The sequence below is a fragment of the Leptinotarsa decemlineata genome, unplaced genomic scaffold, assembly GCF_025532065.1.
Source record: "Leptinotarsa decemlineata unplaced genomic scaffold, Ldec_3_MD MMD2_P_RNA_scaffold_1, whole genome shotgun sequence".
Taxonomy (NCBI): Eukaryota; Metazoa; Arthropoda; class Insecta; order Coleoptera; family Chrysomelidae; genus Leptinotarsa; species Leptinotarsa decemlineata.
Genome location: NW_027412523.1, coordinates 2574781 through 2598527, shown reverse-complemented (window position 1 = coordinate 2598527; position 23747 = coordinate 2574781). Strand labels below are relative to the sequence as shown.

The 23747-nt window shown below is 33.4% G+C and overlaps 2 protein-coding genes and 1 pseudogene across 4 annotated transcripts in view; 1 reads left to right on the top strand and 2 right to left on the bottom strand.

Annotated features, from left to right (window-relative positions):
- The window catches only part of LOC111515909 (ceramide synthase 6), a 30750-nt gene extending 13337 nt beyond the window's left edge, over positions 1–17413 (bottom strand). The window contains exons 1-5 of one of the 3 annotated variants that reach the window (XM_074177176.1): positions 17020–17413; positions 16845–16965; positions 15609–15811; positions 1925–2165; positions 1502–1620 (exon numbers count right to left, since the gene is read on the bottom strand). In XM_074177176.1, the coding sequence (XP_074033277.1) occupies positions 1502–1620; positions 1925–2165; positions 15609–15811; positions 16845–16965; positions 17020–17207 (872 nt within the window). In that variant the 5' untranslated portion in view covers positions 17208–17413. The remainder of the gene's footprint in view (positions 1–1501; positions 1621–1924; positions 2166–15608; positions 15812–16844; positions 16966–17019) is intronic. The other 2 variants (XM_074177256.1, XM_074177224.1) reach the window with 2 other exon arrangements.
- LOC141483107 (large ribosomal subunit protein P2-like) lies at positions 5829–6372 on the bottom strand (annotated as a pseudogene).
- A 1223-nt stretch (positions 17414–18636) lies between the features above and the next one.
- Positions 18637–23747, top strand: part of LOC111515911 (uncharacterized) — a 60907-nt gene continuing 55796 nt past the window's right edge. The window contains exon 1 of the mRNA XM_074176732.1: positions 18637–19201. Within this exon, the coding sequence (XP_074032833.1) occupies positions 18818–19201 (384 nt within the window). The 5' untranslated portion in view covers positions 18637–18817. The remainder of the gene's footprint in view (positions 19202–23747) is intronic.

Here is a 23747-nt window from a genome sequence, read left to right as displayed (position 1 = left end):
TGTACCTTGCGCATGAAATCATTTTCGAACATTAAATTATATTGATCCTTCGATCGATTTCAATAAAGATTTAATAATTTTTTTTCAAAATTTTTGTGTCGTTTTGAAAATCAAATCCTATACCTCTTAAAAAATCACGTTGATTGTAACCAATAATTATTATGCAATTATGACTCACTATTCATGTAAGGGATTTTTCAAGAGAATTTTTCAGATATAACTCTCACGTGTTTCGAGCTTTTCATCCATCGTCAGTATGGCTCAGTGACAACCAAGTGTTGCCCATCCTTGCACTGGACTGCACCATACTGACGATGTGCCAAAGACCCGAAACAAGTGTCTATGTTTTGCCCTTTTCTGCCCGATAAAATTATCTTGGATTCATATCAGGACACTGGATATTCTTTTGATCATTCCAAATTTGATTTCGATTCAAGAGCCACCGGTAAACAGTTGTTTCGGCCAGTCGGTTATCATCGATACCGCGCAGGCGGTCCTCAATTAAAGACAAGATGTGAAGAAACAAGGTGAGTACTTGATAAAAATCATTGCGTAAACGAAAGAGAGATATAAGTGTAACGACATTCAAGTTGGCTTGCCATATTTTTATGTCGGCGTTGGTGGTTTGACCAATCTTAAAAACCGACAAAGGCATTAGTAGAAATTTGGGAAGTTCTCTTGGAATGCCATTGGAATCCACATCTTTCTAGAAATGATATAAAATCACGAACGGTTAATGCAGTCAAGCTGGTGGAAAGTAATTCCATAAAAATGAGCCACCGGTAGACAGCTGTTTCATTCTGTTGGGCATCATCAGTACCGGGCACGCGATAAAAGCTAACTTGACTGTCACACCACTAGGTGGTTCCACTTATGTCTCGCTTGCGTTTACGCAATGATGGTTTCTCACACGAGTTTGTCTTCAATCCAGGACCGCCTGCCCGGTACTGATGATGCCCAACAGGCTGAAACAGCTGTTTACCAGTGGCTCTTGAACTGAAATCAAAAGCTTCCTCGGGTGCACTTCCCCAGGTCGGAAATCACAAATGTGATGACAAAGATCCGAACTGGAAGACCCTTGAAGAACCGCAAACTATAGAAATTTAAACTCAGAATGCTCAAAGTCGAAATTTTTTCACTTGAATATATAGTAATTTCGATCACAAAGATGGTAGAGATAAAAACGTCAGATGCAATGGTCACTTTTGATAATGAAATAACAAAAGTTTGACAATAACGAATTTACAAGAAAAAGTTGTGTTGTCTAAAATTCTTAGGTAAGTGAATCCAAAAACTGTACTTTTGGATCTTCTACTCTTCTACAGATTTCTTTGTGTACATTATGCAACCCTGTAAAAGCATTTTATGTTGGAAAGGCTACTAAACTCGTCAATAAATTTTAATTAACCTTTGAGTATCTGTCTGTAATTGAAAACGTTTCTCAGTACTTTCATGTGTCATTAAATTTAATGAGTTCACGAACACATAATTCATTACTTACTTTCGAATAATCCAGAACGGGAAAATTCCTATCCTTGTGGTTATCCACAGTATGGTGAAAATAGCGAAAATTGTATCACATACTTTTTGATAGCCTGAATATTTGGCCATTTTGGCAGCCTGGAAAAGACAATGAAACTTTGAAATACAAAAGGAAATTTCACCGAAAAAATGTCTGTTCAAAAGGATATGTTCAGAAATAACAAGAATTTTCATTTTTCTCCAAACATATTCATTTATTGATCAATTTTTATTTTGTCCCCATCAATGTCCCTTGAAAATGATAGCAAAAGGAAAGCATGTTAACATGACGTTAACTGACTGAATATTTTTTATCCAGATCAAGTTCTACAATTTGAGAATATTCATTATTATTCGCTTCTTTTAAAAAAAATTAGTTTAAACCACGGAATACTGAACCTACCTCTAAAAATATATCAGCGCTGTCGTGTACCACCAAAACCAAGGTACCAACACGAAAAACATTAACTATCCACGAAAGACACATCAGTATTATAGTTGCGATGTGATGAATGAACATCTGCCAGAAATCTTTGCGTTTCACGTCAAAAAATTGGCTAACCATCAAAGACCAGTAGAACGACATTGATACCATGTAATACCACCATATGTCACTAGTTACTGATTGATGAGGAAAGTCGGTCCTGAAAAAAAAAATAGAAACAAACAATTAACAATAGTAGGCTTGAATATCCAATCAGTAACACATAAAACAATATAGCTAGCAATACCCTGCTGTTATAGCTGATTTGTAAATGTATTATGAAAAACTCTAGACCATGTCATAAGATGGTTACTATTGTTATCAATATAGTCAATAAGAGAATAAATATTTAGAAACGAAATCTCGAGACGTCTCTCCCAACATACTGTTGTAAATTATCCCACGAAAAAAAATAACGGCGGCAGCCGCTGACCTTCATCAATTGATTGTGACTTGGTCAAGGTCGCGCTCAACTCGACTTGCGCTTCGCCATTCGTTATAGATGTCGCATCGCTTCAAGAAACTTCCAGAGACTTCCCTATCGGCTTCTAAAGACTTCCATTACGATATATAAACACTACCGACAAGTCGAGGGAAGTCTAGTTTAAAGTGCGGTACGAAGTGATCTAATGAGTATTAGTCTGAAATTTGTGTTGTATTGTCAGTGTAGCAATGAAATCAAGTTGAGTTCAATTGTACAGGGCAGTCAATTATTGTCTAACCCACAACGAAAATTTAACAGTACCTTTACAGTAGGTTAGGTTAGGTTTAGGTTGACAAGCTGAAGGCAGAACTTGCAGAAAAAAAATCCTGTTTCACCACGTCTCACGTAAGAAGCATTTATTACTTTTTACTATTAAGAAACAGAGTATAGTAGATAACAAATATCAAATGGATCACTTCCAGGACAATTTTACAGATAAGGGCAATGAGGTATATAGGAAACCTTAAACCAAGAGACTCCTGTAGAACCTTCTTCAAAAAAAACATAATATTCTAACGGTAACTGCATTATTTATACTGAAATCTGTGTGTTTAAAAAATAAGCATATATTAAATTTTGCTGCATCCTCTTCCCTTTATAACACTCTGAAACTCACTGTGCCAATTAAAAACATTACCAGAAACTCCATATTTTACAACGGTGGAAAAATGTACAATCATTTGCCTATGGACATAAGATCACCAATATAAATAACATCCAATTCAGGAAATTAGTCAAACAATTTCTATCTGATAGACCCTATTATACTTTGGATGAATAGCTTTCAACTGACTTATTCATATCTTTTAATCTTTATTTATTAAGGAGCTCCTAAGTTGTTACTATTTATGCCTACTCTTTTATAAATTTGACTTCTAATCTTTTATATATACATATCTTTTATATCCTGCATTTTAACTTAGTTTGTACCCATGCACCATTGGCTGTCCTTGTTCATCTTTCACTGCCTGAACCACTATGCATGCTATTTTTGGCGAGTGCATTGGCTTGGGATGTGGGGGTTGAGCAAACTGGCCATCGGATGCCTGCTTCCACGTAGCCCCGCTGGATACGGGAATGACAGAATCACTTGTGGTTCTGTTATTCCCCAACTGCATGGCATCCCTACGATGGCTTAATCCTAAGGTGTGTGTATCCGTACCGAGAGGATGAATGACACTGAGCCTATCAGCTGTCTCTACGGAATCTTCGAGATACCGAGCTCCCTCTCGTCGTAGCATCGCCTGGTCACGGTAATGCGAAGCTCTGCCGTGATTGACCGTCTTTCCCTAGCTACTCGTGGGACTTTTATGGTCAGAGTAAACTTAAAAATTATTTCTGGCGCTGAGTCTACAGAGGAGATAGATGTCGATACTTCAACTGACTTACGACTCCAACTGACCTCCCTGTAAATTTATATCAGGAGCGAGAGCTTCTCGACTCTCCAACTCCTGATCCAATAACTGAACCTAAAAAAAAGGTTTGGTGGTGCAGCCAGGAAACGATTGAGTCGTCTCCTCAAGAGCGGGGTACCTTATGAAACCGCGTTGCACTAAATTCTTGAGCGGCGTACGCAGAATCTGTCCCAGGTGGAGGAACAAACCCCCCATGAGATGAGCAGGTTAGCAAACGTTTGCTAACCTAACACATGGAAAGGTTATCGCGGGTAACAAGGTGGGAATCTTGCACCTTGACTATCCGACTAGCTCATTAACGATGAAACAGCAGAGCATATACTTTGTGCATGCCCCGCTGGGGACCGAGTCAGGTTTTTAGAGTTCGGCAGAGCCGTATTCTCACCATCTGACCTGAAAGACCACTCACCATACAAATTAATCGGCTTCTTTAAGAAGCTGGGTTTATTTGGTCGAGTGTGAGCCACAATAAACCCTTGCGGGCTGCGGTGGACGGTCCTAACCTAACCCATGCACCATTTTTATTTTAATTTCATTTGGTATGTATTGCATTTTTTTAAGCATTTACTACCCTAGCTTTGTCTACAAGATTATGTCTTATGATAATAAGGCATATTATTATTATTATTATTGAACAGCTAATGAAAAAATTCAATATTTTTCCGGTCCCTGCGACCTTGCTTCTCGACACCCCAATTTTGTATCTGACGCAAGTATCTGAACAAAGTACAGATAGATATTCTTCGATTATTTTAACTTTACCGATGCGTCATCAATTTATGATCATAGAAATCACACACCCTCTATGTAACATCTCTTTCTATCAACCGCTATGAACAGATGACAATTCGTTAACAATTGTCTTCTAATCAAAGACTTATGTTATAGTGATGATCAATTAATACTCATAACAGTGGAAAGAGATAACCAGACAGCCGACAGTGATTTACAATTTACCTACATTTGCCTCCTACATTGACAGTTGACAGTATCATTGTTTTATGTTATTGGGTATTGTTTTCGTCAGGTTTACAGTGTCTCTGCATCCATGCACGGATGATTTAATGGAAACTCGTTTGTTAATAATAATATCTGCAAATGTTTTGGAAACATTGCAATGCCACCTTTTTCGTTAACTGTCACATCTACATAAAAACTAACTTTTGAGGTTGTTAGGATCCGACATTTCCATAAATTTGAAAATGTTAATTTATTGTCATTACCTACACGTTATAATTTTTATCGGGATATTAGCCACTTCGTCTTACATTTGACCACAATTTCGGGATTTATTTCATATGCACATCAACAATGACGTATCGGTAAAGTTAAAATAATCAAAGTTGTAAGCCAGTCATTGTCACTTATATCCGGAACATTCGTTATCATATCATATTCCCATTCCGATTCCGAGTTGTTGAAAAACTCGTACAGCCGTAGCGCAAATATGAATGAAGATAATGAATTCCTTACGATAATACTCTATCTCCGAAATGCATGGCTGCTTCGGATATTTCTTGACGATAAGTGTTTGGTTTCAGTTCGCTTGAAATTCACAAAGAGTATGGGAATTTATTTTTATCTCGCTTATCTCTCATTACAAAAGATTGTTTACTCAATACGCTGGCAAGCAACAAGAAATCTCAAGTCTGCAGTAATTAACAAAAAAGATTGTTCAATAAGGAATGCATACAGTGTGAATCAAAAAAAAACGTATTCAAATATGTCGTACTTTCCAAAAAGTTGTAGAGCACCACGTCTATTTTATGGTTTAGGTAGCATATTCGATATATATCTGTTATTTTTCGAAAAAATTGACAGAGATATCGATGTTTTGCCTCGATCAAATGTAGTTTATGTGATTGCAGTAGATTAACATTCTATAATTATTTTCAGCCAATACTGGTTGGATAATTTCGGAAAATCAAAGAAAACTAGATTATACATTGCAATTAATTTTTTTTTCTACGGATGCTATATAATGTGTCACTTCTCTCTTGAATTCTTTCTTTTCTTCAGCAGCTGCTGGTGCTGCAGAAGCTGCTGCAGCAGCAGGAGCAGCTCCTCCAGCTGGCATGGAGCTCAACTTCTCGCGTCCTTGTGCAATGAGTTCATCAATAGATTTTCCACCTAGTTCGGCAATAACTTTTTCAGCCGTTCTCCTTCGGCTTCAATCCCTACAGATCCTAGAATTTTTTCAAGATCAGCAGCAGTTGGGGAAGTATGTCCGACCAAAACGGCCAAAAGATAAGCAGCCACGTAACGCATTTTTAAGTCTTCAAGACACGAAACGTGTGTGCTACACAGGTCAACTTATCGCTTTCATACGTTCAAAACGAAAGATTTCTAACGCAGTGAGAAATATCCGCCATTACAGTGAGAAATAATTTCTCACTGTTATCACGATAACCCAAGTCAGTCATGAATTGTTACATGTCAGATTGATATGACACGTTGTCCATGTTGACATGGAGACAATGCTACGCCGACGGAAACACCGACAATGCTACGCCGACGTCGGCGTAGCATTGTCGGTGTTTCCATAACTACAAAAAAAAGCACTGTATAATTATTGCTGTCAACTTACCCAACGAAAATAGTTTTATTGTTGACTGTTATAGTATAAACAGTTCTAAATTTATTAAATATTGATATAATGGAATACGAAGATTTAGAGTTGGAAAATACACCTCCAGAAATTGTTCAGAAAGCCATAGACGTTTGCAAGAACTTGGATTTATGGCTAGATGCTGATCTGATATTTCACAAACATATATATTCACTTTGTCGTAGCTCATACAGTACCTTACGTCAACTATATCAAAGTAGAGATATTATGACTTCCAAATTGAAGTTGAAACTTTGCGAAACCCTCATATTGTCTAGATTAGCATATTGCGATATAATCTACGGGCCTGCTTTGATACAAACTGATGTAAATCGCTTATAAAAAATAAAAAACAATTGCATCCGTCTTTCTCATGGTGTGAGAAAATTCGAACATATATCCCCCAAGTTCGAGGAGTCAGGTTGGTTACCGATTGCTAAAACCTGGCAGTTCCACCTACTCGTCAATACACATAAATTCCTCATTTACAAAAAGCCAAATTATATTTATGAAAGATATAAAACTTTCAAATCACAGAATGATTCAAGGACACGAAACCGTCACACTTTTATTATTCCAAAACACTCGACAGTCTGCTTTTCTCGTAGTTTTATTTGCAACTCTATCAAACAATATAATGCTTTGCCCAGTGAATTTAGACACTACTCCATACCTATATAATACATACATACAATAGCCCTCTCGTAGCATGGCCACCACGACCTCCAGATTTAACTCCACTGGATTTTTATTTATGGGGTGGTGGGTGGGTGCATTTTGAACATTTCCATCAGTCCAGAGAGTTTCATCGTTCTACCTCGAATATTACGGAAGATAAGGGGGGTGTTTCCATGAGAAGTGAGACACACTGCATACTGGCCACTGTTTCCGAAGGTTAGGTTAGGTTAGGTTGCTGAATTTTATATCGACAACTCAATTGCTAACAAAATGTCAGTGTTGGTGGTATGACCAATCAACCCACAACTGCGGTAGCAGAAATTTGGTTAGCTAATCTGAAATGCCATCGGAAAACGAATCCATATGCATGTTTCTAGAGACTATATGAAATCAAGAAAGGTTAATGCAGTCAAGCTGCTGGAAAATTATTCCATGAAAATCAAAAGATAAATAGATAAGTACAATTGAAATTGACATCAATATGGGAATGAGGCATTTTCTTATCTAACAAAATCGAACATGTACAAGTCCCCACAGTCACCCTGTAAATACAGGTCATCCTCTACGGAGTATAAACTCGGATTCGGTGGAAAAACAAACAAAGACACGATGAAATCACCGAATGTACGAAAAAAAAAGCTGAGATGAGTATCAGAATGCACGATGCGATAGAACGATAAAAAAACCAGAGTTTATTTCGTGAAATCTCAAGATAAAGCGTTATCTCCATACAAATAAAACTGAAATTAATGTCATTACGATTAGAACATCCAACATTGTTATAGTTATCTCAGTCGTTAGTTCCGTTCGAATAGCACAACAATGCTGAAAAGGGCAAAATCGTTTCTGGGAAAGACGAAAACGAAAGAAGAATTCGATCTGAGCGAATCGTCGCATTTGAGAAGACACACAACCATCACTACTGAGGTTATACAGGAACAACAAGTGTACAGGGCAAGGGAGAGGCGACGATGTCGGTCGAAGATTGAGGAAAACTTCAAAAACTCAGACAGGCAAGAATGGTGCGACCCAGCCACGGATAATCCTGTTGCTGATACGAATAACTCGAAGGAAACAAACCGAAAATCTGTTGACGGAAGAACTCACAATGTAGAGACTAGTTTCCTGGAAGAAATGAAAAAGAAACTGCTAATGAAGCAAAGCAGATTGAAGCCTTCAAAAAACGAAATAGTGGACGAAGAAGAACCTCATCGATGGGAACCTCATCCGACTAGACGAGTGCAAAGAAGCAAAAGTACCTTGGACAGGCCTAGCGCAGCTAATAAGAGACTTTGTGAAATATCTGGTAGAAAACTACAGTTCTGAAGTAGGTGTTGAGTATGTACCCAAAACACTGCATCATTTTCAAATTGAACATTATGTGTGTAGATAATCTGTACTCACGAATGAGAGGTCCTACGATAGGATTGTTTATTCAAGAATATATTTCACTCAGTACTAACTCTGTACAAACTTCCGTTTTTTTGTAAATGATGATATTACTCTCTCTGTACGATTATGTGAATAAAAGACTGAATTTTTCATACTTGAATGCATTTTTCTTAACAAGTGTGTTTTAATTTCACAGATGTAATAGGAGAATATAAGTCATAAAAGTCATAATGAAACAAGAAGCAAATTAAAATAAATATAGTTTAAAAAACACGCTTTTACAGCATATGAAACTAAAAAGTAAAAAATATAGTTTTAAAAAACTAAAAAACACGCTTCTGAGGAACATCGAACTAAAAAGTTGAAGATAATTTTTTTGAATAAGCTTAAAACAATAACGAACGAATAATACTAGTATTGTTGTGAAAAAAGCGACGGGCGCTTGATATAAAAAAAATATAGCACAAAGCGCCCACGCTTTTCTCGCAATAATACTAGTATTTTCCGTTCGTTATTGTTTTAAGCTTTTTTTTTAAATAACTTTTTAGTTCCATGTTCTTTAAAAGCGTTTTTTCAGTTTTTTGAAAGTATATTTATTTTTTACTTTTTAGTTTTATTTGCTATAAAAGCGTGTTTTTTAGTTTTTTTAAACTATATTTATTTTCCACTTTTTAGTCCGATTTATTGTCGAAAATATTTTTTTTTAAGTTCTAGTCTAGTATTATAAATACAGACGGTGAACGAATGTAAAATTCGTCTCAAACAACATAACAAAATTCAAGGTCTTAAATTCTATAGTAATACTGAGATGCAGCAGTAAGTCTTCAACAGATAGCGAACAGTTGTAAAATTAATTTCGAAGTAAAGAGAAAATTTGTAGTAATAATTTCAAGTCTTGATGTTTTGATTTGAAGTTTCATTCAAAATATTGATGGACTAAACATATTTTTTCAGTAAATAATTTTATTTTTCAAATCAATCCTTTGATTTGATATGTATGTCAGGCACCTTAATTCTAATTTTTTGATTTTTTGAAATATTTAAGTGACTGAATTTTCTAGTTGTACAATTTACGATAAAGTTTTCTTTGTTGAAATCCATATTCTGGTTGGCTTTCAAATAATAGAATTAGATTTTAAAATGCATCTTCCGTTTCGTTCAAAACTTTTTTCTGTACTAAATAACGGGTAATTGAAAATATTTGAATATCTATATATTTCATCTGTAGTACAAAATTTCGTTAACACCTACAATTCTTGTAATGTTTTCTATTTTGATTTTCTTTTGAACAACCTATCAAGGAGTTCCATCTACCCGCCAATAGATCAAGCAATAATTGATACATACAGCGCCATCTGCCCGCAAATAGATCAAGAAATATCATGGTCACGTACAGCGCCATCTGGCCGCGAATAGATCAAGCAATAATGCAGATAATTCTGTCGATATAGATCCTGAGCACAAACAAATATACATACATACAGGCGAAGCTAATATAAATCGTGTGAAAAAATAACTCGCTTGTTCTTGATAAAAAACTGTTTTTATAAGTCATAAGTCAGTTGATTATTTCCTAAAGTAAGATAGCTAGCGAAACATTTTAAGATATGAAAGTTTTAGGGTTTTTCAAAATCTATCACTCTAAATAAAAATTAAGTATACAGGATCACTCAAACAGTCTTGAAGAAATAAAGTAGATTTTTCTTTAATAGAATACTCTATATACTGGGCTATTCAAATTTGTTTCTGTACATGGGGATCTCGTAAATGATAAGAGATAGAGTGTCGGTTAAATTATGGCAAAGTTGCGTATTTTATAGACCTATTCAATAATGTAAAAAAATCGAATATAGCTCCTTTGGTTCTAGAGATATACAGGAAAAACTCCTGATCTAACAACTGTTATAAAACCGCCTTGCACCAAATTCTTGAGCGGCGTAAGCAGAACCTGTCTCAGGTGGGGGAACAAACCCCCCAATGAGCAGGTTAGCAATTCCATAGTGATCTACCACGTAGTAAAGGCTACATCCATCAATTCATTAATTAAAAACAACCAAAATTTTTTGGCAGACATTGCTTTTGTTAACAAAACGTGTAATTCTAATTTAACCACAAATTAATGACTTAAATTAATGACTTTTTCCATGAACAAAAACTCCTCAAACTTTTGATAATATTAGCCGTGGACTGTTCTGTTTTTCCTTGATGACGAGTGTTAAGAAAAGAATTCTGAACGTTTTTTTTTATTTGTCTCTAAAATTTTCACTACGTACCTACTTGACTTATTTTAAAATGTTAGGTTAGGTTGAATTTGTATTTATTGTATTTTTCTGCAAAAAAGTGTTCTATTTTCCGCCTAAATAAATGAATAAAAACTTTTTCCCTTAAACATTTTTCAATTGACTACCCAATGAAAGTATTGATCATTAAGTTCAGAGTTGAAATAGATTATACATTCTTATCAAGAAAAATTCAAATATTAGTAAACTTAATTTCAGAGCATGGATACCAAAAAGAGTTTTCATTGTATTAAATGACACCTAAAGAGGCGGTTAGAAAGATTTTCAGGGTTTATATGGCAAGTACATTAAATTTGAATGTGTGTAAACCCATAAGTTCGAAAATTTTGCTAAGCAGGTGTTTTTCCCGTTAACCAGCTAGAAGTCGAAACCTGTGCGAGCTAAAGACTAACGAGGTCTTACCCTTTAACATGTGATTCCTAACACGAGTTGAACTACAGCAAGTGAAAATCGATCATTCGGCCTGGGGCTCCAACCACCGACCAACACGGCGGTCGATTTGAGTGAATGAACAAAGCACCCACGTCGAAACGACCGGCTACAGACCTACCGATAAATAAATAATTCTTTTGGAAAAATTTAAATTCATCTCATTTTTTAAACCGACCTCACATGTTAAGATTCTTTCAAAAAAAAAAAAGGAAGCTATAATATAAACTCAAAGAAATTTAGTTTCAAAATACAAATTTTAGATTTATGTGAAATGTGAGCACCAGTTTATGTTCATTTTGATAGTTCATACAGGACTAGCGCAATAAATATCTGTAAAACTTTGTAAATGCTGCCTAGAATTTTAGCTGTTTTATTGTTTTTGAGGGGACTTATCAAATTTAAATATTTTCACCTAATTAGAATAAACAGTAGGTGATATTTTGTTGGTTAATCAACTGATATTATATAATCTAGTTCCACCATAATGAATGTGTTTTTGTATAATTTCAAATAGACTGAATGTTAATGTTTAAACGGGTTATCTATTTTTACAACTAATGATAACAACGAAAGGTACTAGCACTCACATAAAGAATTATAGAAGAAAGCTTCAATATATCTAAAAATTTTGCAATGATTTAAGTTCCTGAGTGGTCATCATCTTTCCAACTGTGTAATCGAAAAACGGGAAGAATTGTTGCTATTGATATTAAAAAAAAAAAGTATCCAATTTTCCGGATAGTACATACAAATTATCAGGTATTCCAAGAATATTCCAAAAATCTTTTGACAAAATATTCTGGGATTTATTGTATTGTGACATTAATTTTCAAGTCATTATCTTAGGCGCTAATTTTGTACTCTATTCCCGACTTTTCTGCTCTTCTTTTAACGGAGATATCGTGGTGTAGATAGCTTGAGGAATATTGTCAAAAAATTATTTTCCTCAGTTCAAACGAGAAGCAAAAAATTGTTCAATAGGTTATGTGTGACTTTCAAAGTGGCAAAGCAAAGTTCATCTATTTACATTCCATCTAGTTACAGAAAAACGGATTTTTTCGTCGAGAAAAGTATTTTGATGAATAAATTCACTTTATTATGTTGTCTATTATCATTTAATTGTTTTTCTATCCACACAAAATAATAGACATTACCAAATATATTTAATTTTACGATTCAATTTACTTCAACTATACTCATAGTACCATTCATGACCAAAAAAATCATCCTAAATGGTTTCATTCTGATATCATAAAGAACATTAAACAGAAGGCTAAATTCAGAAAAAAATTCAGGAAATTTAGACGTGATGAGGATAGATTTGAATTCCAACGTTTGCGTGCTTTGATTAAAAGCCAAATAAAAACCGCACATAACTATCTTGCAAACATACAAACAATGTTGTCTAGAGATCCTAGCAGATTCTGGTTATATGTTCACTAAGAATAACAGCACAAGAATACCAGGATCAGTAACCCACTTAGGAAACAAACTCGAGAATCCTCAAGATATTGTTGATGCCTTAGGTAACTTTTTTCAGTGAGGTGTATTCAAAATCTGGCTCACTTTTGAACAAAGTTGGTACAGAGAATAATAATGTCTGATATCTGGAACATACCCAAATATTTGGAAATTAGCTAAAGTATGTCCTGTATACAAAAGTGGTGAAAAATCATATATAGAGAATTACTGACCCATATCTATTTTATGTATGTTTTCTAAAATTTTTGAGATTATTTTATATAATCGCATATATACTTCTGTTCAACGGCAACTATCTCAACATTAACATGGATTTGTTACTAAGCGTTCTACTGTTACAAATCTAGTCATTATTACTCAATTTATTTCCGAGGCATTAGATAACAATGGCCAAGTTGATGTTATATACACGGATTTCTCTAAAGCATTTGATAGTATTGATCATGGTGTCTTGCTCAATAAACTGATGAGTTTTGATTTTTCAAATACTGCCTGTCAGCTGATGCAATCCTATCTGACATGTAGAAAACAATTTGTGTCCTATAACGGTTATAAATCTAGAACATATATAGCTTCTTCTGGTGTACCTCAGGGCTCCAACCTAGGTCCTCTCTTATTTTTATTGTTTATTAATGACTTATGTGAAAGTTTAGCTTGTGAGCGGTTATGCTTCGCGGATGACTTGAAATTATTTTCTATAATTAAGGAAGTAGGTGATTGTGTAAATCTTCAATCTCAATTAGAATTTCTTGTTGCTTGGTGTAGCAATAATAAATTGAAACTCAATGTAAAGTAGTGAGTTATAGTCGGAAAAAAAGAGGTTTATACATTTACGTATGTAATACAGGATTCAGATCTGCTGAGATGTACTGAGATCAAAGACCTAGGGGTAATATTCAATCATAAATTAACATTTGGTAGACATATTTCACAGAATGTTTCAGAATCTCTCCGAGCTTATGGTTTCATTGTTAGAAATTGCAGAAACTTTCATAATATTAAAGCCATGAAGCTGTTGTATTCCACCTACGTAGGTTCGAAGATAGAATATACAAGTATCGTCTGGAGCCCATTCTATGAGATTCATAATATAGCCATTGAAAGAGTTCAAAGAAAGTTTTGTAAATTTCTAATTTTCAGAATAGATGGTTCTTACCCTGAGAGAGGTATCAGTAATGATGTCATATATGAACGATTGGAACTTTTTAGTTTAGAGCATCGCAGAAAATGTGTGTCGGTCATATTTTTATTCAAGTTAGTGAATGAGAGAGTTGACTGTCCTAAAATTCTTGAACAAATCAACTTCAATGTACCACGGCCAGCTTCACGATCTCAATCCATTTTTAGACCTCTAAGAAGAAGAACTAACATTATGCTCAATTCCCCAATATTTGTTATGTGCACAAATTTCAATAGCATTTGTGCCCATGGTGATTTATTCTTCACCAACCTTCATAACATTATTAGAATTGCTAACGTGTACTTGAAGTAGGTAATTAGAATTAGTTTTTCTTTTTTGTTCATTTTATTTTTCGTTTATGGTTAAGTATTGTGAATAAAAGTTTATATTGTCCTGTAAATGGGTAACTGTTGGACAATAAAGCTATTATTATTATTGTTATATTGTAGTAGTAGTAGTAGTAGTATCCATTGGCCATATTTACATAGAGTACAATTGGCAGGTCAAAAAAGTTGCTGACAGTCATGAGAATATGAAAATTTCACCTTACACAGATAAAAATTAGGAAATTTACGAAACGAATAAAGGTAAAAAAACTATATTATAAGTATTTACACATTAAAAAACGTTCAGTGTTTGGATTGCAATTCCAGAAATTCCTCTATTGAATAGAAGCTATTTCACAGAAGGTATTTTTTGTTGCATTTTTAAAGCTGTTACAGCTATTGATATCCTTTATATATTTTGGCAAGTTGTTATAAAGAAATATGCAATTATAAAATGTAGACTTTTTAAATGTTGCAGTTTTATGTTTTGGTATTTCCAATATAGAAGTTCTTGATGGGTAGTTATGATGACTTCCTAACACGTTGAAGTCAGAAATGATACTTTTCAAAAAAGTTACACATTTTAAAATGGAAATAGAATGGAAGGACAGAATAGAGAGTATTGTTTGAACACAGTCTTACATGATTTCCTGTATTCCAAATTAAATCATAGTCGAATTTTTCTTTTATGAAAAGTGAAAACTCTTTTACATTCAGTAGCCAGTCCCCATGTTGCAATGTTACTTGATATATGCTAATATGCAAACACATAGTAGGTTCGTTCCAACATTGAGTCACCAACAGATTTCCAACAGTTTGTAAATCATTGTCAACGCGCATGTCTGGTAGATATTGGTTTACATAGTATGCTTTATTGAGTTCTTTACAAACAAAGTATATGTGGGAGGAGAAACTAAGGCCTGAGTTAAGCCATGTCCCGAATAACTTGATGCTGTTACTAAATATTAAATTTTTATAAAATGTTTTTGTAACTGGCTTTTTCATATGGAAATTTATGCAGGTTGTCTTATCACTATTCAAAGTGAGTTGATTTTTTGGCACCATTGTTTCATTTCATTGAGAGTTTTTTGGATCTTCAATTAGATTTCAATTAGAATATATTTTGAATAAAACCTCAAAACATTCGCCTTAATCCTATACAGTGGGATCTGCCACCAATAGAAAAACTTTGTATGTGAAACCTTCGTTTATTTTCTTGAAAAAGTTGAAAAATTGGTTGGTTTTCCAACACAGGAGAGACTGTTTTTATAATAAGGAGGAAATAGTAGTGTAGTATTAGACTTACCAACATTCATTAATATTCCAGAGCCAAGGCTTGTTCCATAAAATAGTTATTCCATAAATGAAGCTGAAGGTATAATATAGACAACGCCAAGAATTTTCACAAAATTTAACCAAAGTAGATGGTTTGTTTTGACCTTTACGTAACCTCAACCATCTCTCAACTTGCCTTTCAGTCATATCTAGTTGTTTCGCCAAGCCTTGTATCTGAAATAATATAAATAATAATTTTTTTTTATTGCTTAAATAAATATTACATAACTTTATGTGCTAACAAAAGGTGTATTTCAGCTTCTGTAATGAATAAAATTCCTTAAAGAAGTTGTTTTTCCACTCAATGAATTGAATGATGGAGAAGAGGTATATCTACATCTACAATCTTCATACCAGTGCTATATAAAAACAATTTCTCAAAGCATGTTTCAATAGTCAAATCAATAAACTAATAAAAGTAATTCATAAAACTTCATGACTTTATTGCCAATCAATTGAAATGTGCTTTATTATCTCAAGGACAATGTTCTCGTAGATGAATCTATTACAATTTAAATTACTGAGACGTTGAGACGTAAAATTCCAAGAGGGCAAAGAATCAATCTTAATAAGTCAACCATTATATGATTATTTGACTCGTTTAGAAAAGCCCTTTGGTTTCACACCTAATTGTCAGTTACTCAGAACTGATATTATTAAAGCAGGAACGAAGATATATTCTTGAAATAGAACAAGTAGTATAGAACTTTCAGTATAATCGTAAGTTAAAGATCCTGAAAGAAAAACTAATAATTCTGGGGCTTGTGAAATCAAATTTGGGCCTAACTAAGTAAGCTACTAAAACCACTTTCAAATAGTATAAGCGACAAATATCTATAGAGAAACAAAAAAGTCAAATGTGTTCATAATATACATTTAACTTGATAGCTTAGATCTGTTTGTGTCTACATAAAACATATGAGAAGTAATTAAGGTATTTCCATTGAGGAAATAAGTAATTGAATTTCACTAGGTGCTGGGCAATCCCCAGTTAGAAAACCATATACTTCATGACTACCTCAATAGGATTCATTTGGTTGGAGAAACATAAGCTGAGACTGGTATTTTCTGATTTACTCACACATCAGAACCGATATGTAGGTAAATCCACACATCAGTCGTGATGTGTGGGAGATTTAATTGAATTATTCTTGTTTCCAATTCTAGATCTAGATGCATCAGATTACATAGACAATAATTTAGTTACCTGTTTGTGTTTCCATTTTTTTGACAAGACATAAGCTTTCTCCAATATTGGGTTATCAGGAGCGTGTTTTGGTCTACTATTTTTTATTCCTAACGAAGTCCCAACAGGGGCAAACCAATATCTACGGGTGACAAAAATATCAAATATATCTTCAGTTACTTAACCTCAAACTTACTTTTCGGCTAAATATCGTAATAACAGCATAACTAAGGCCATTGGTAGAGGATAAAATAGATGTCTCGAATCTGCATGTTTTACCTCTGTGTCTGCATCAGGGCTTATGTCTGCCCAGGTTGTGTTTGGTGGTAGCCAAATATCTTCACTCCAGAAAGTATCCATAATTGTTCTATAATAATACGACATTTTTAATGTTTGCTTTGAATATTAAAAAAATACTATGAATCCACACTATTTATTCATACTACAACACGTTTCCTTTATTAAATACGATAAATAAAGAATTTGAAAGATTTCACCGGGCAACACCCTCTATGTCATTTTGATAGTGGAGTATTGCTAACTTCGAGGAGAACAAACTGGGACGATCCAGACTAGATACACAGAAACTTATTCTGTGCTGTCAGATACTTGTGTTGCGTCACTTACATGACTAATTTCAACCAATGAGGATTTATTTGTGGTAATTACGTTCGATTCCAGATTCCAGTTTCAGATAATACAAATAGTATATGAGGAGATGAACTTTGATTACACGAATGAATATGAGTTTATTTAAAGATAAATTGAGCTTGAGATAAGAAAAAAAAATGTTTATTCAAATAAAATAATGAAGTAGTGACAACATATGTTTGCAATACCGTATCACACACTTGCAACTCATTATCTAAACTTTGAGCTTGAAAGCTGCATAACAACAAATAAGGACTTGTATTCAAAAAATTACAAAACAGACATTAGGGAACTGAAAATTTCTCAGAAGTTGAAGTTTGTTGTAACTTTTCTATTACATTTACAACAGCTTTTTCGTTAAGCAACTTGTGTCCCTCGAATTTCTTCCTTATAAATTAATTTTTTGGCACGCGTTTTTTGTACATAAGATTGAAAGAATAATATCATCGTAACTGAACAGAGTTTTATGAAATTCCAGTATTCTTCGCGGAACAATGTTCTACCCAACTGTCACAAATGTTGGCAAGTAACATTATTGAATCAAAGTAATTTTGAATCGTTTGGAAATGTTCGGTCGTTACCCCTCTACACAAAAACTCAATATAGAATTATAGATATATTTCCCTATTCAGTGTCTGATCTACTATTTAAAAAAATGCCTTTTGAATGGGCCAATCCTGGTAGAATATGTCCTCTTGCAGTCCAGCTATTCTGTGTTTGTTTGACAAAGCAATAAAACAATTACTATTGGATGTTATGTTATGTTTTCACGCCAAAGCTCAATCTATTACTAATTCTATTTCAAAATTATATTATTCTGTTGATTTTGCTAGTATTCACATATTGTTTACCGTTTTCAAGTATATTTTGACAGCTTATGTCCAACTTTCCTAGGCCAAAGATCGCCTAGGCATGGAACTTGGCTTTGCGAAATTACTGAATTTTCTGAATTTTCTTTCTCAAGGTAACGTAAAGTCCATATATTCAATCAAATTTCTTTTCAAACCTCAATAATATGGTCTATTGACCTCATGACAAAGACAAAGCGTACACAACAAGGTTTACATGCGAGGAAATTGCTGTCTATAGACACAGATAAAAAAATTTTCGCACCCACTGGCTGGAATCCATCAATTCAAAAATGGTCAACTGTCAAATTGGGCACGCTCACATTCTATCGTATGACATTTGTGTCAGATTACAGCGGTAATTTAAAAAACTCTCGATGAAGTGAATAAAAATTAGGAGATAAGAGTTGATAACAATAAAACATTCCTTTCAGTTTGAGAACAATAACAAAGGTGCATTAAAGAATTTACAGTAGTGAATATGTGTTTTTAGAAATGATTCCATGCCCCTGTTGTCTGGGCCTTAATAAAAAAAAATATGAAAAAATAGAAAAAACTAAACAGAACTTGGAGACCAAACAAACACAATGCAGATATTCTCACTATCATGAAACGATGGAAGCGAATAGTAAACGATTTATTCATAGCTCAAACTCAAAATTGTCTAAAGCTGATTCCAAATCAGTCAATTTATTTGATGAACTCCAGAACAGTAGTCTTTATAAATTGCAGCAGGTCAAATTAGAAGTTCGTAAATCAAAATCTACAGAGTCTCTAGAAAAACATGTTCATTTTCTTCATTCCACCAAACAAGAGTCGAACAGGAAAACTGTTAGCAAACTGCCTAAAAGGAGGTCCACATCTCTGTCTAATCTGAAGGTAAGTCCATAATTTGTTATATTCCTTCACAGGTTTTTCTATAGTGTACACGAAGTAAATTCGAATGGCATAAAATTAAATAGTTACCGAACTAGACACTGCTGGCATACTCTGAGTGAGAGAAAAGAAATTCATAGGAGGTCTAATCATTATTTTCATTTGGGATGGTTTTATATAGTATTAACAAGTAAATTTATCAGACCTGGACATTAGTCTTTCATTTTGCTGTTCGGATTGACTTCGTATAGACTGTACATTTGAGTTATTGTCTATTCCTGGAATACTGTACATCATTCAAGTAAATAATAATTCAATCAATATGAAGTTATCAAAACTACTGTATTCTACTTTTAAATGATTAGTCATGAACGTCGAACCCAGTGTTTTAGACAAAACGATTGATTTTAAACTCGCTGTGCTGTATTTTAGCAGGTTATAAAGACAAATTTAACATTTGCATGTAAGAAAGCATTTAAAACTTCAAAATTGTCTGATCATAGACACAAGAACTTAATTTATGATAAGGTATTTTTTCAGAATTCTTGTGACTGAAAGAAACACGTTTAAATGATCCATACATTTCTTTTAAGAATTTATTGGTTTTTGATAATTTTTTCTTAGATTTTTTGAAAGTTCCTATTCACCGTAGGACTCTAGTATTATCTGTTCTTGATATACATTAATGCAGAAATACAGAGGCAAAAAGGTTTTTTTCAGATATTGCTTCTTTCAAAAATACTTGAATAAAATGATAACTTTTCCCTAGTACGAGTACAATAAATTTATTTTTATGGGCTCAGTGTGGGAAACTACTTACTTATATTTAAATTGTTGATGTTTTTACAATTATTACAGTAAATATAATTTATTATTATATACGTAAATTTGAAGATAGATTATTCTGAAACATCGGATGTCCACCATTGAGAATGGCAGTGTTCCATGTGAGTGAAATTTCACCTCTTTCATTTACCGTATTCTGTAGCAATCCTTTGAGTGATTGGAATATAAACTGAATAAAAAAAGTGTTTTTCATATAATTCATTGTTCATATAAAAGTATTTGTCTTGAAAGTATTATTTTTAATGTGATTCAATGTTTATATGAAAGTAGTTATTTTTCTTTCAGTTTCTGTGAAAGTTTCTTCTTTGCATGATCTACATATCTTCAAATAGAGTTAATTTTTTGAAATTGATTGCTTTCTTCAATAGATTCCCAGTAGAAAGCCAAAATCTTTTCTTCCCAAAACTTATTAAAATAGTTTTAAGTTTTTAGTGTCAAGTTAGATTTGAATTTATAGATTAGAGAAAGATATAATTATTCTCCATTCTCCTTTCCAGCAGATTAAAACTGTTGAGTTATTTAGTCACTGTTCATTTGTGCTAGTGCTAGTTAGAATGAAATTGAAAAAATATATCTGTCAATTGCAACAAAACAATTGCTATAGTCAGATATATTAATGATGTATAAATTATTAAATAAACGTGTCGATTGTCCTACGTTGATAACAAAAATTTCATTGAATACACCTTGCAGAGACTTGCGAAACCATGATCTCTTTGCAACTCCATTTAGAAAAACCAATTCAGGAAAAAACTCTCCTTTATGCAGAATTGTCAGATCATTCAATACTCATTGCAATGATATTGAAAAACTGAGGTTACCTTTCCTTAGATTTAAAAAGTATGTGAAATCTATTTTTATTTATAATTAATTATCGGAATTCATTACTATATAGTGTAATGTACTTAGCATTTATATTTTGTTCACTCTCTATCTTTCATATGTAAAATGAGGATATTTTTTGAATTTATTCTGTTTGTTACCCTATTTGTGTAATAAATAAATAAATAGCTGTTTACGGAAACAAAACAATTGCCATAGCTGGTTATAACAACAAAACAATTGCCATAGCTGGTTATGACAACAAAACAATTGCCATAGCTGATTATGACAGCAAAACAATTGCCATAGCTGGTTAACAGTTGCAACACTTTTATAAAACACACAAAACTTTTATCTTTAGTTTAGAGCAGATAAGTATAACTCTGAAATAAATTCTAAAATAATAAGCTTCAATAATGCAGTGAATGGGACCTATTGTTTTGAATTTTGATAGGTTCAAGTATTTCTCTAATATAGATAACATGTACATTGTGTTGCATAGTTTTTGGTGTTGACACACAATATCTGCAGTTCCTTTGGAGTCAGAACACTCTATCTCACACTATCGATGAAGCTACATTATTAGCAAAACGCACCTAGAATAAAAAATTATTATCATGGGTAGTATCAATACTAGGAGGAAAAAAATACGGTGCAAAATAACGCTTATTTCAATTGAAAATTGAATAAGTATACACTATTCATGTAGTGGAATATTATTTGGTAAATGTAACCTAACAAAGTCATTGTGAGATACAATTGAAAGTCAGTGAATCATTGTGTAAGTTGAAAAGCTTTTGCAAGCGGGCGTTTTTACTACAGTGACGCCTGCCTAATTCAATGACTTTGGACGGATACACAGAGATGGCACTCCTTACCACTACTATCTACTTCATCATATGAACCCACAAATGGAAAGCCGTGAATAATTTCAAAAGAGGGCACTAACATGAAAAGTTATGTAGTGAACAGTCACATAGATGAATTATTTAAAAAATAACTTTTTTAATAATGTGCCGCCATATTCAAGAATGATGATCATTAAAGGGCGGGAAAGGAGGTATGACAGTTGAGGTTATGATAGAAAGATGTGTCCCTTGAATTGATTATCGACCTGTTTTTGCTTTTTTCTCGTGTATCGAAGAAATTCGATCTGTTTCATTATCGTTGGTGCCGCACTCGCTGTATTTGTACCCACGCAAACAATTAATTGAAAGACCTCTGCTCTCTGAAAGCTATAATTGGTGACATTCAAGACGGAAATAAAAAAGGGGGAGATTTAATATACTTCATTCGTTCAACTGACTAATTTTAATTTATACTGTGAACTGTCGAGAGAATGACTTGACTATATTACAGGCGCTATAAGCTGAGAAGGCTGTGATAGTTTAACATGTACAAACATAACCTCATTATTCAATAATTAGTTTCTGTTAAATTGCAATCTTCATATGCAATTTTGAATGTTACGTAATTTATAAATGGTACCTACTTGTTGGCGAGCTTATAGGTTTTACTGATTTATTTGTAATGACATTGAGTATTAATTTTTTTTCCAAAATTGAGGGAGTTTGCCAAACTTCAATAATACGAAAATAATATGGAAACTCTGATAAGTACCGATATGAAATATTATATGCTAAAATCTTTAATAATTGAATAGAACTGGTCAATATTTGATGAAAATCCATATTAAAACTAATTAATACAGTTTACAAAAACCGCGACACGTGTTTCGCTATATAATAGCTTCCTCAAGCGTAAACTAGCGTAGCGTATACGCTGTATATATACAGCATTATCAATATATCGAGCAAATACTCGTATGCACCCTTGGAGGACCCGGTATAGTTTTAGTTAACTGTTTTTTTGAAAAATTTTACAATAAAGTGTTTTGTCATGGATTTCGTCGAATATAATTGATAAATATATCAGCAAATTATATAGTTTCACATTTTTCAGATCATGTTTTGACACGGAAAAATATGCATCTGTTTCTGTAATTATTGATCTCTTCACCACTATAAATAGACGTGCATCAGTATGGTTCATAATATGGTTTTGAAAACACATGTGTTTTTGTAATCAACTGCTCATATTGTCTACATATTCTCACTTGATTCTATTCTTCACCTATTCACTAAAAACAAGACACTGTTACGAAACAGGTGATTTCTTGCTAGGACCTAACGTAAATTGAATGTTATTTATACCTACATTGGTTACAAATTATGGGATGGCTACTATCTTAAAATTCAAATAAAACAAAGTGTGTGTGTGTGACAAAAGCTATTTGACGTATCCTATATTCGATATAGGGCATAAACCGAACAAGTTAGACTGTAAGTTGACTCGTGGTTTTTGCCCAAAACTTTATATTGGCCAAACGGAGAGAACCTTTTCCCAAAGAATAAAAGAACATAGAATTGGTAATAACATGTCCATTTAATGAGTAAGAACAATTTCTTTTATGTTGTTTACATTTTTAATTAGTTGTTTCCTTGACTAGGATAAAATCGTCAGCCATTCAGTAGGTTGGAGGTCATATAATTCAAATCGTCATTCAATGAAGTACATGCCCATTTAATGAGTTGGTGACAAATTTTCCTTTATGAAGTTCAAATTTTTAATTGGCTTCTAACTAAACTCTATATAATAGAAGCTGTCCTCCAAAGCCTCAGTCCCACTAGTGAAGGGTGCTACAAGCAGCTTCATCAAACCAGAACCTGTCATTGGTATCGCTTTAGGCTTTGCCAAACAAAGATTGATCACCTGGATAGCAAGAAGATTTATGAATGAATACGTTTATTTAGGAAATCCTAATATACATACAATAATAATAATAATATACAATAATAATAATACATCAGTAAACAATAAT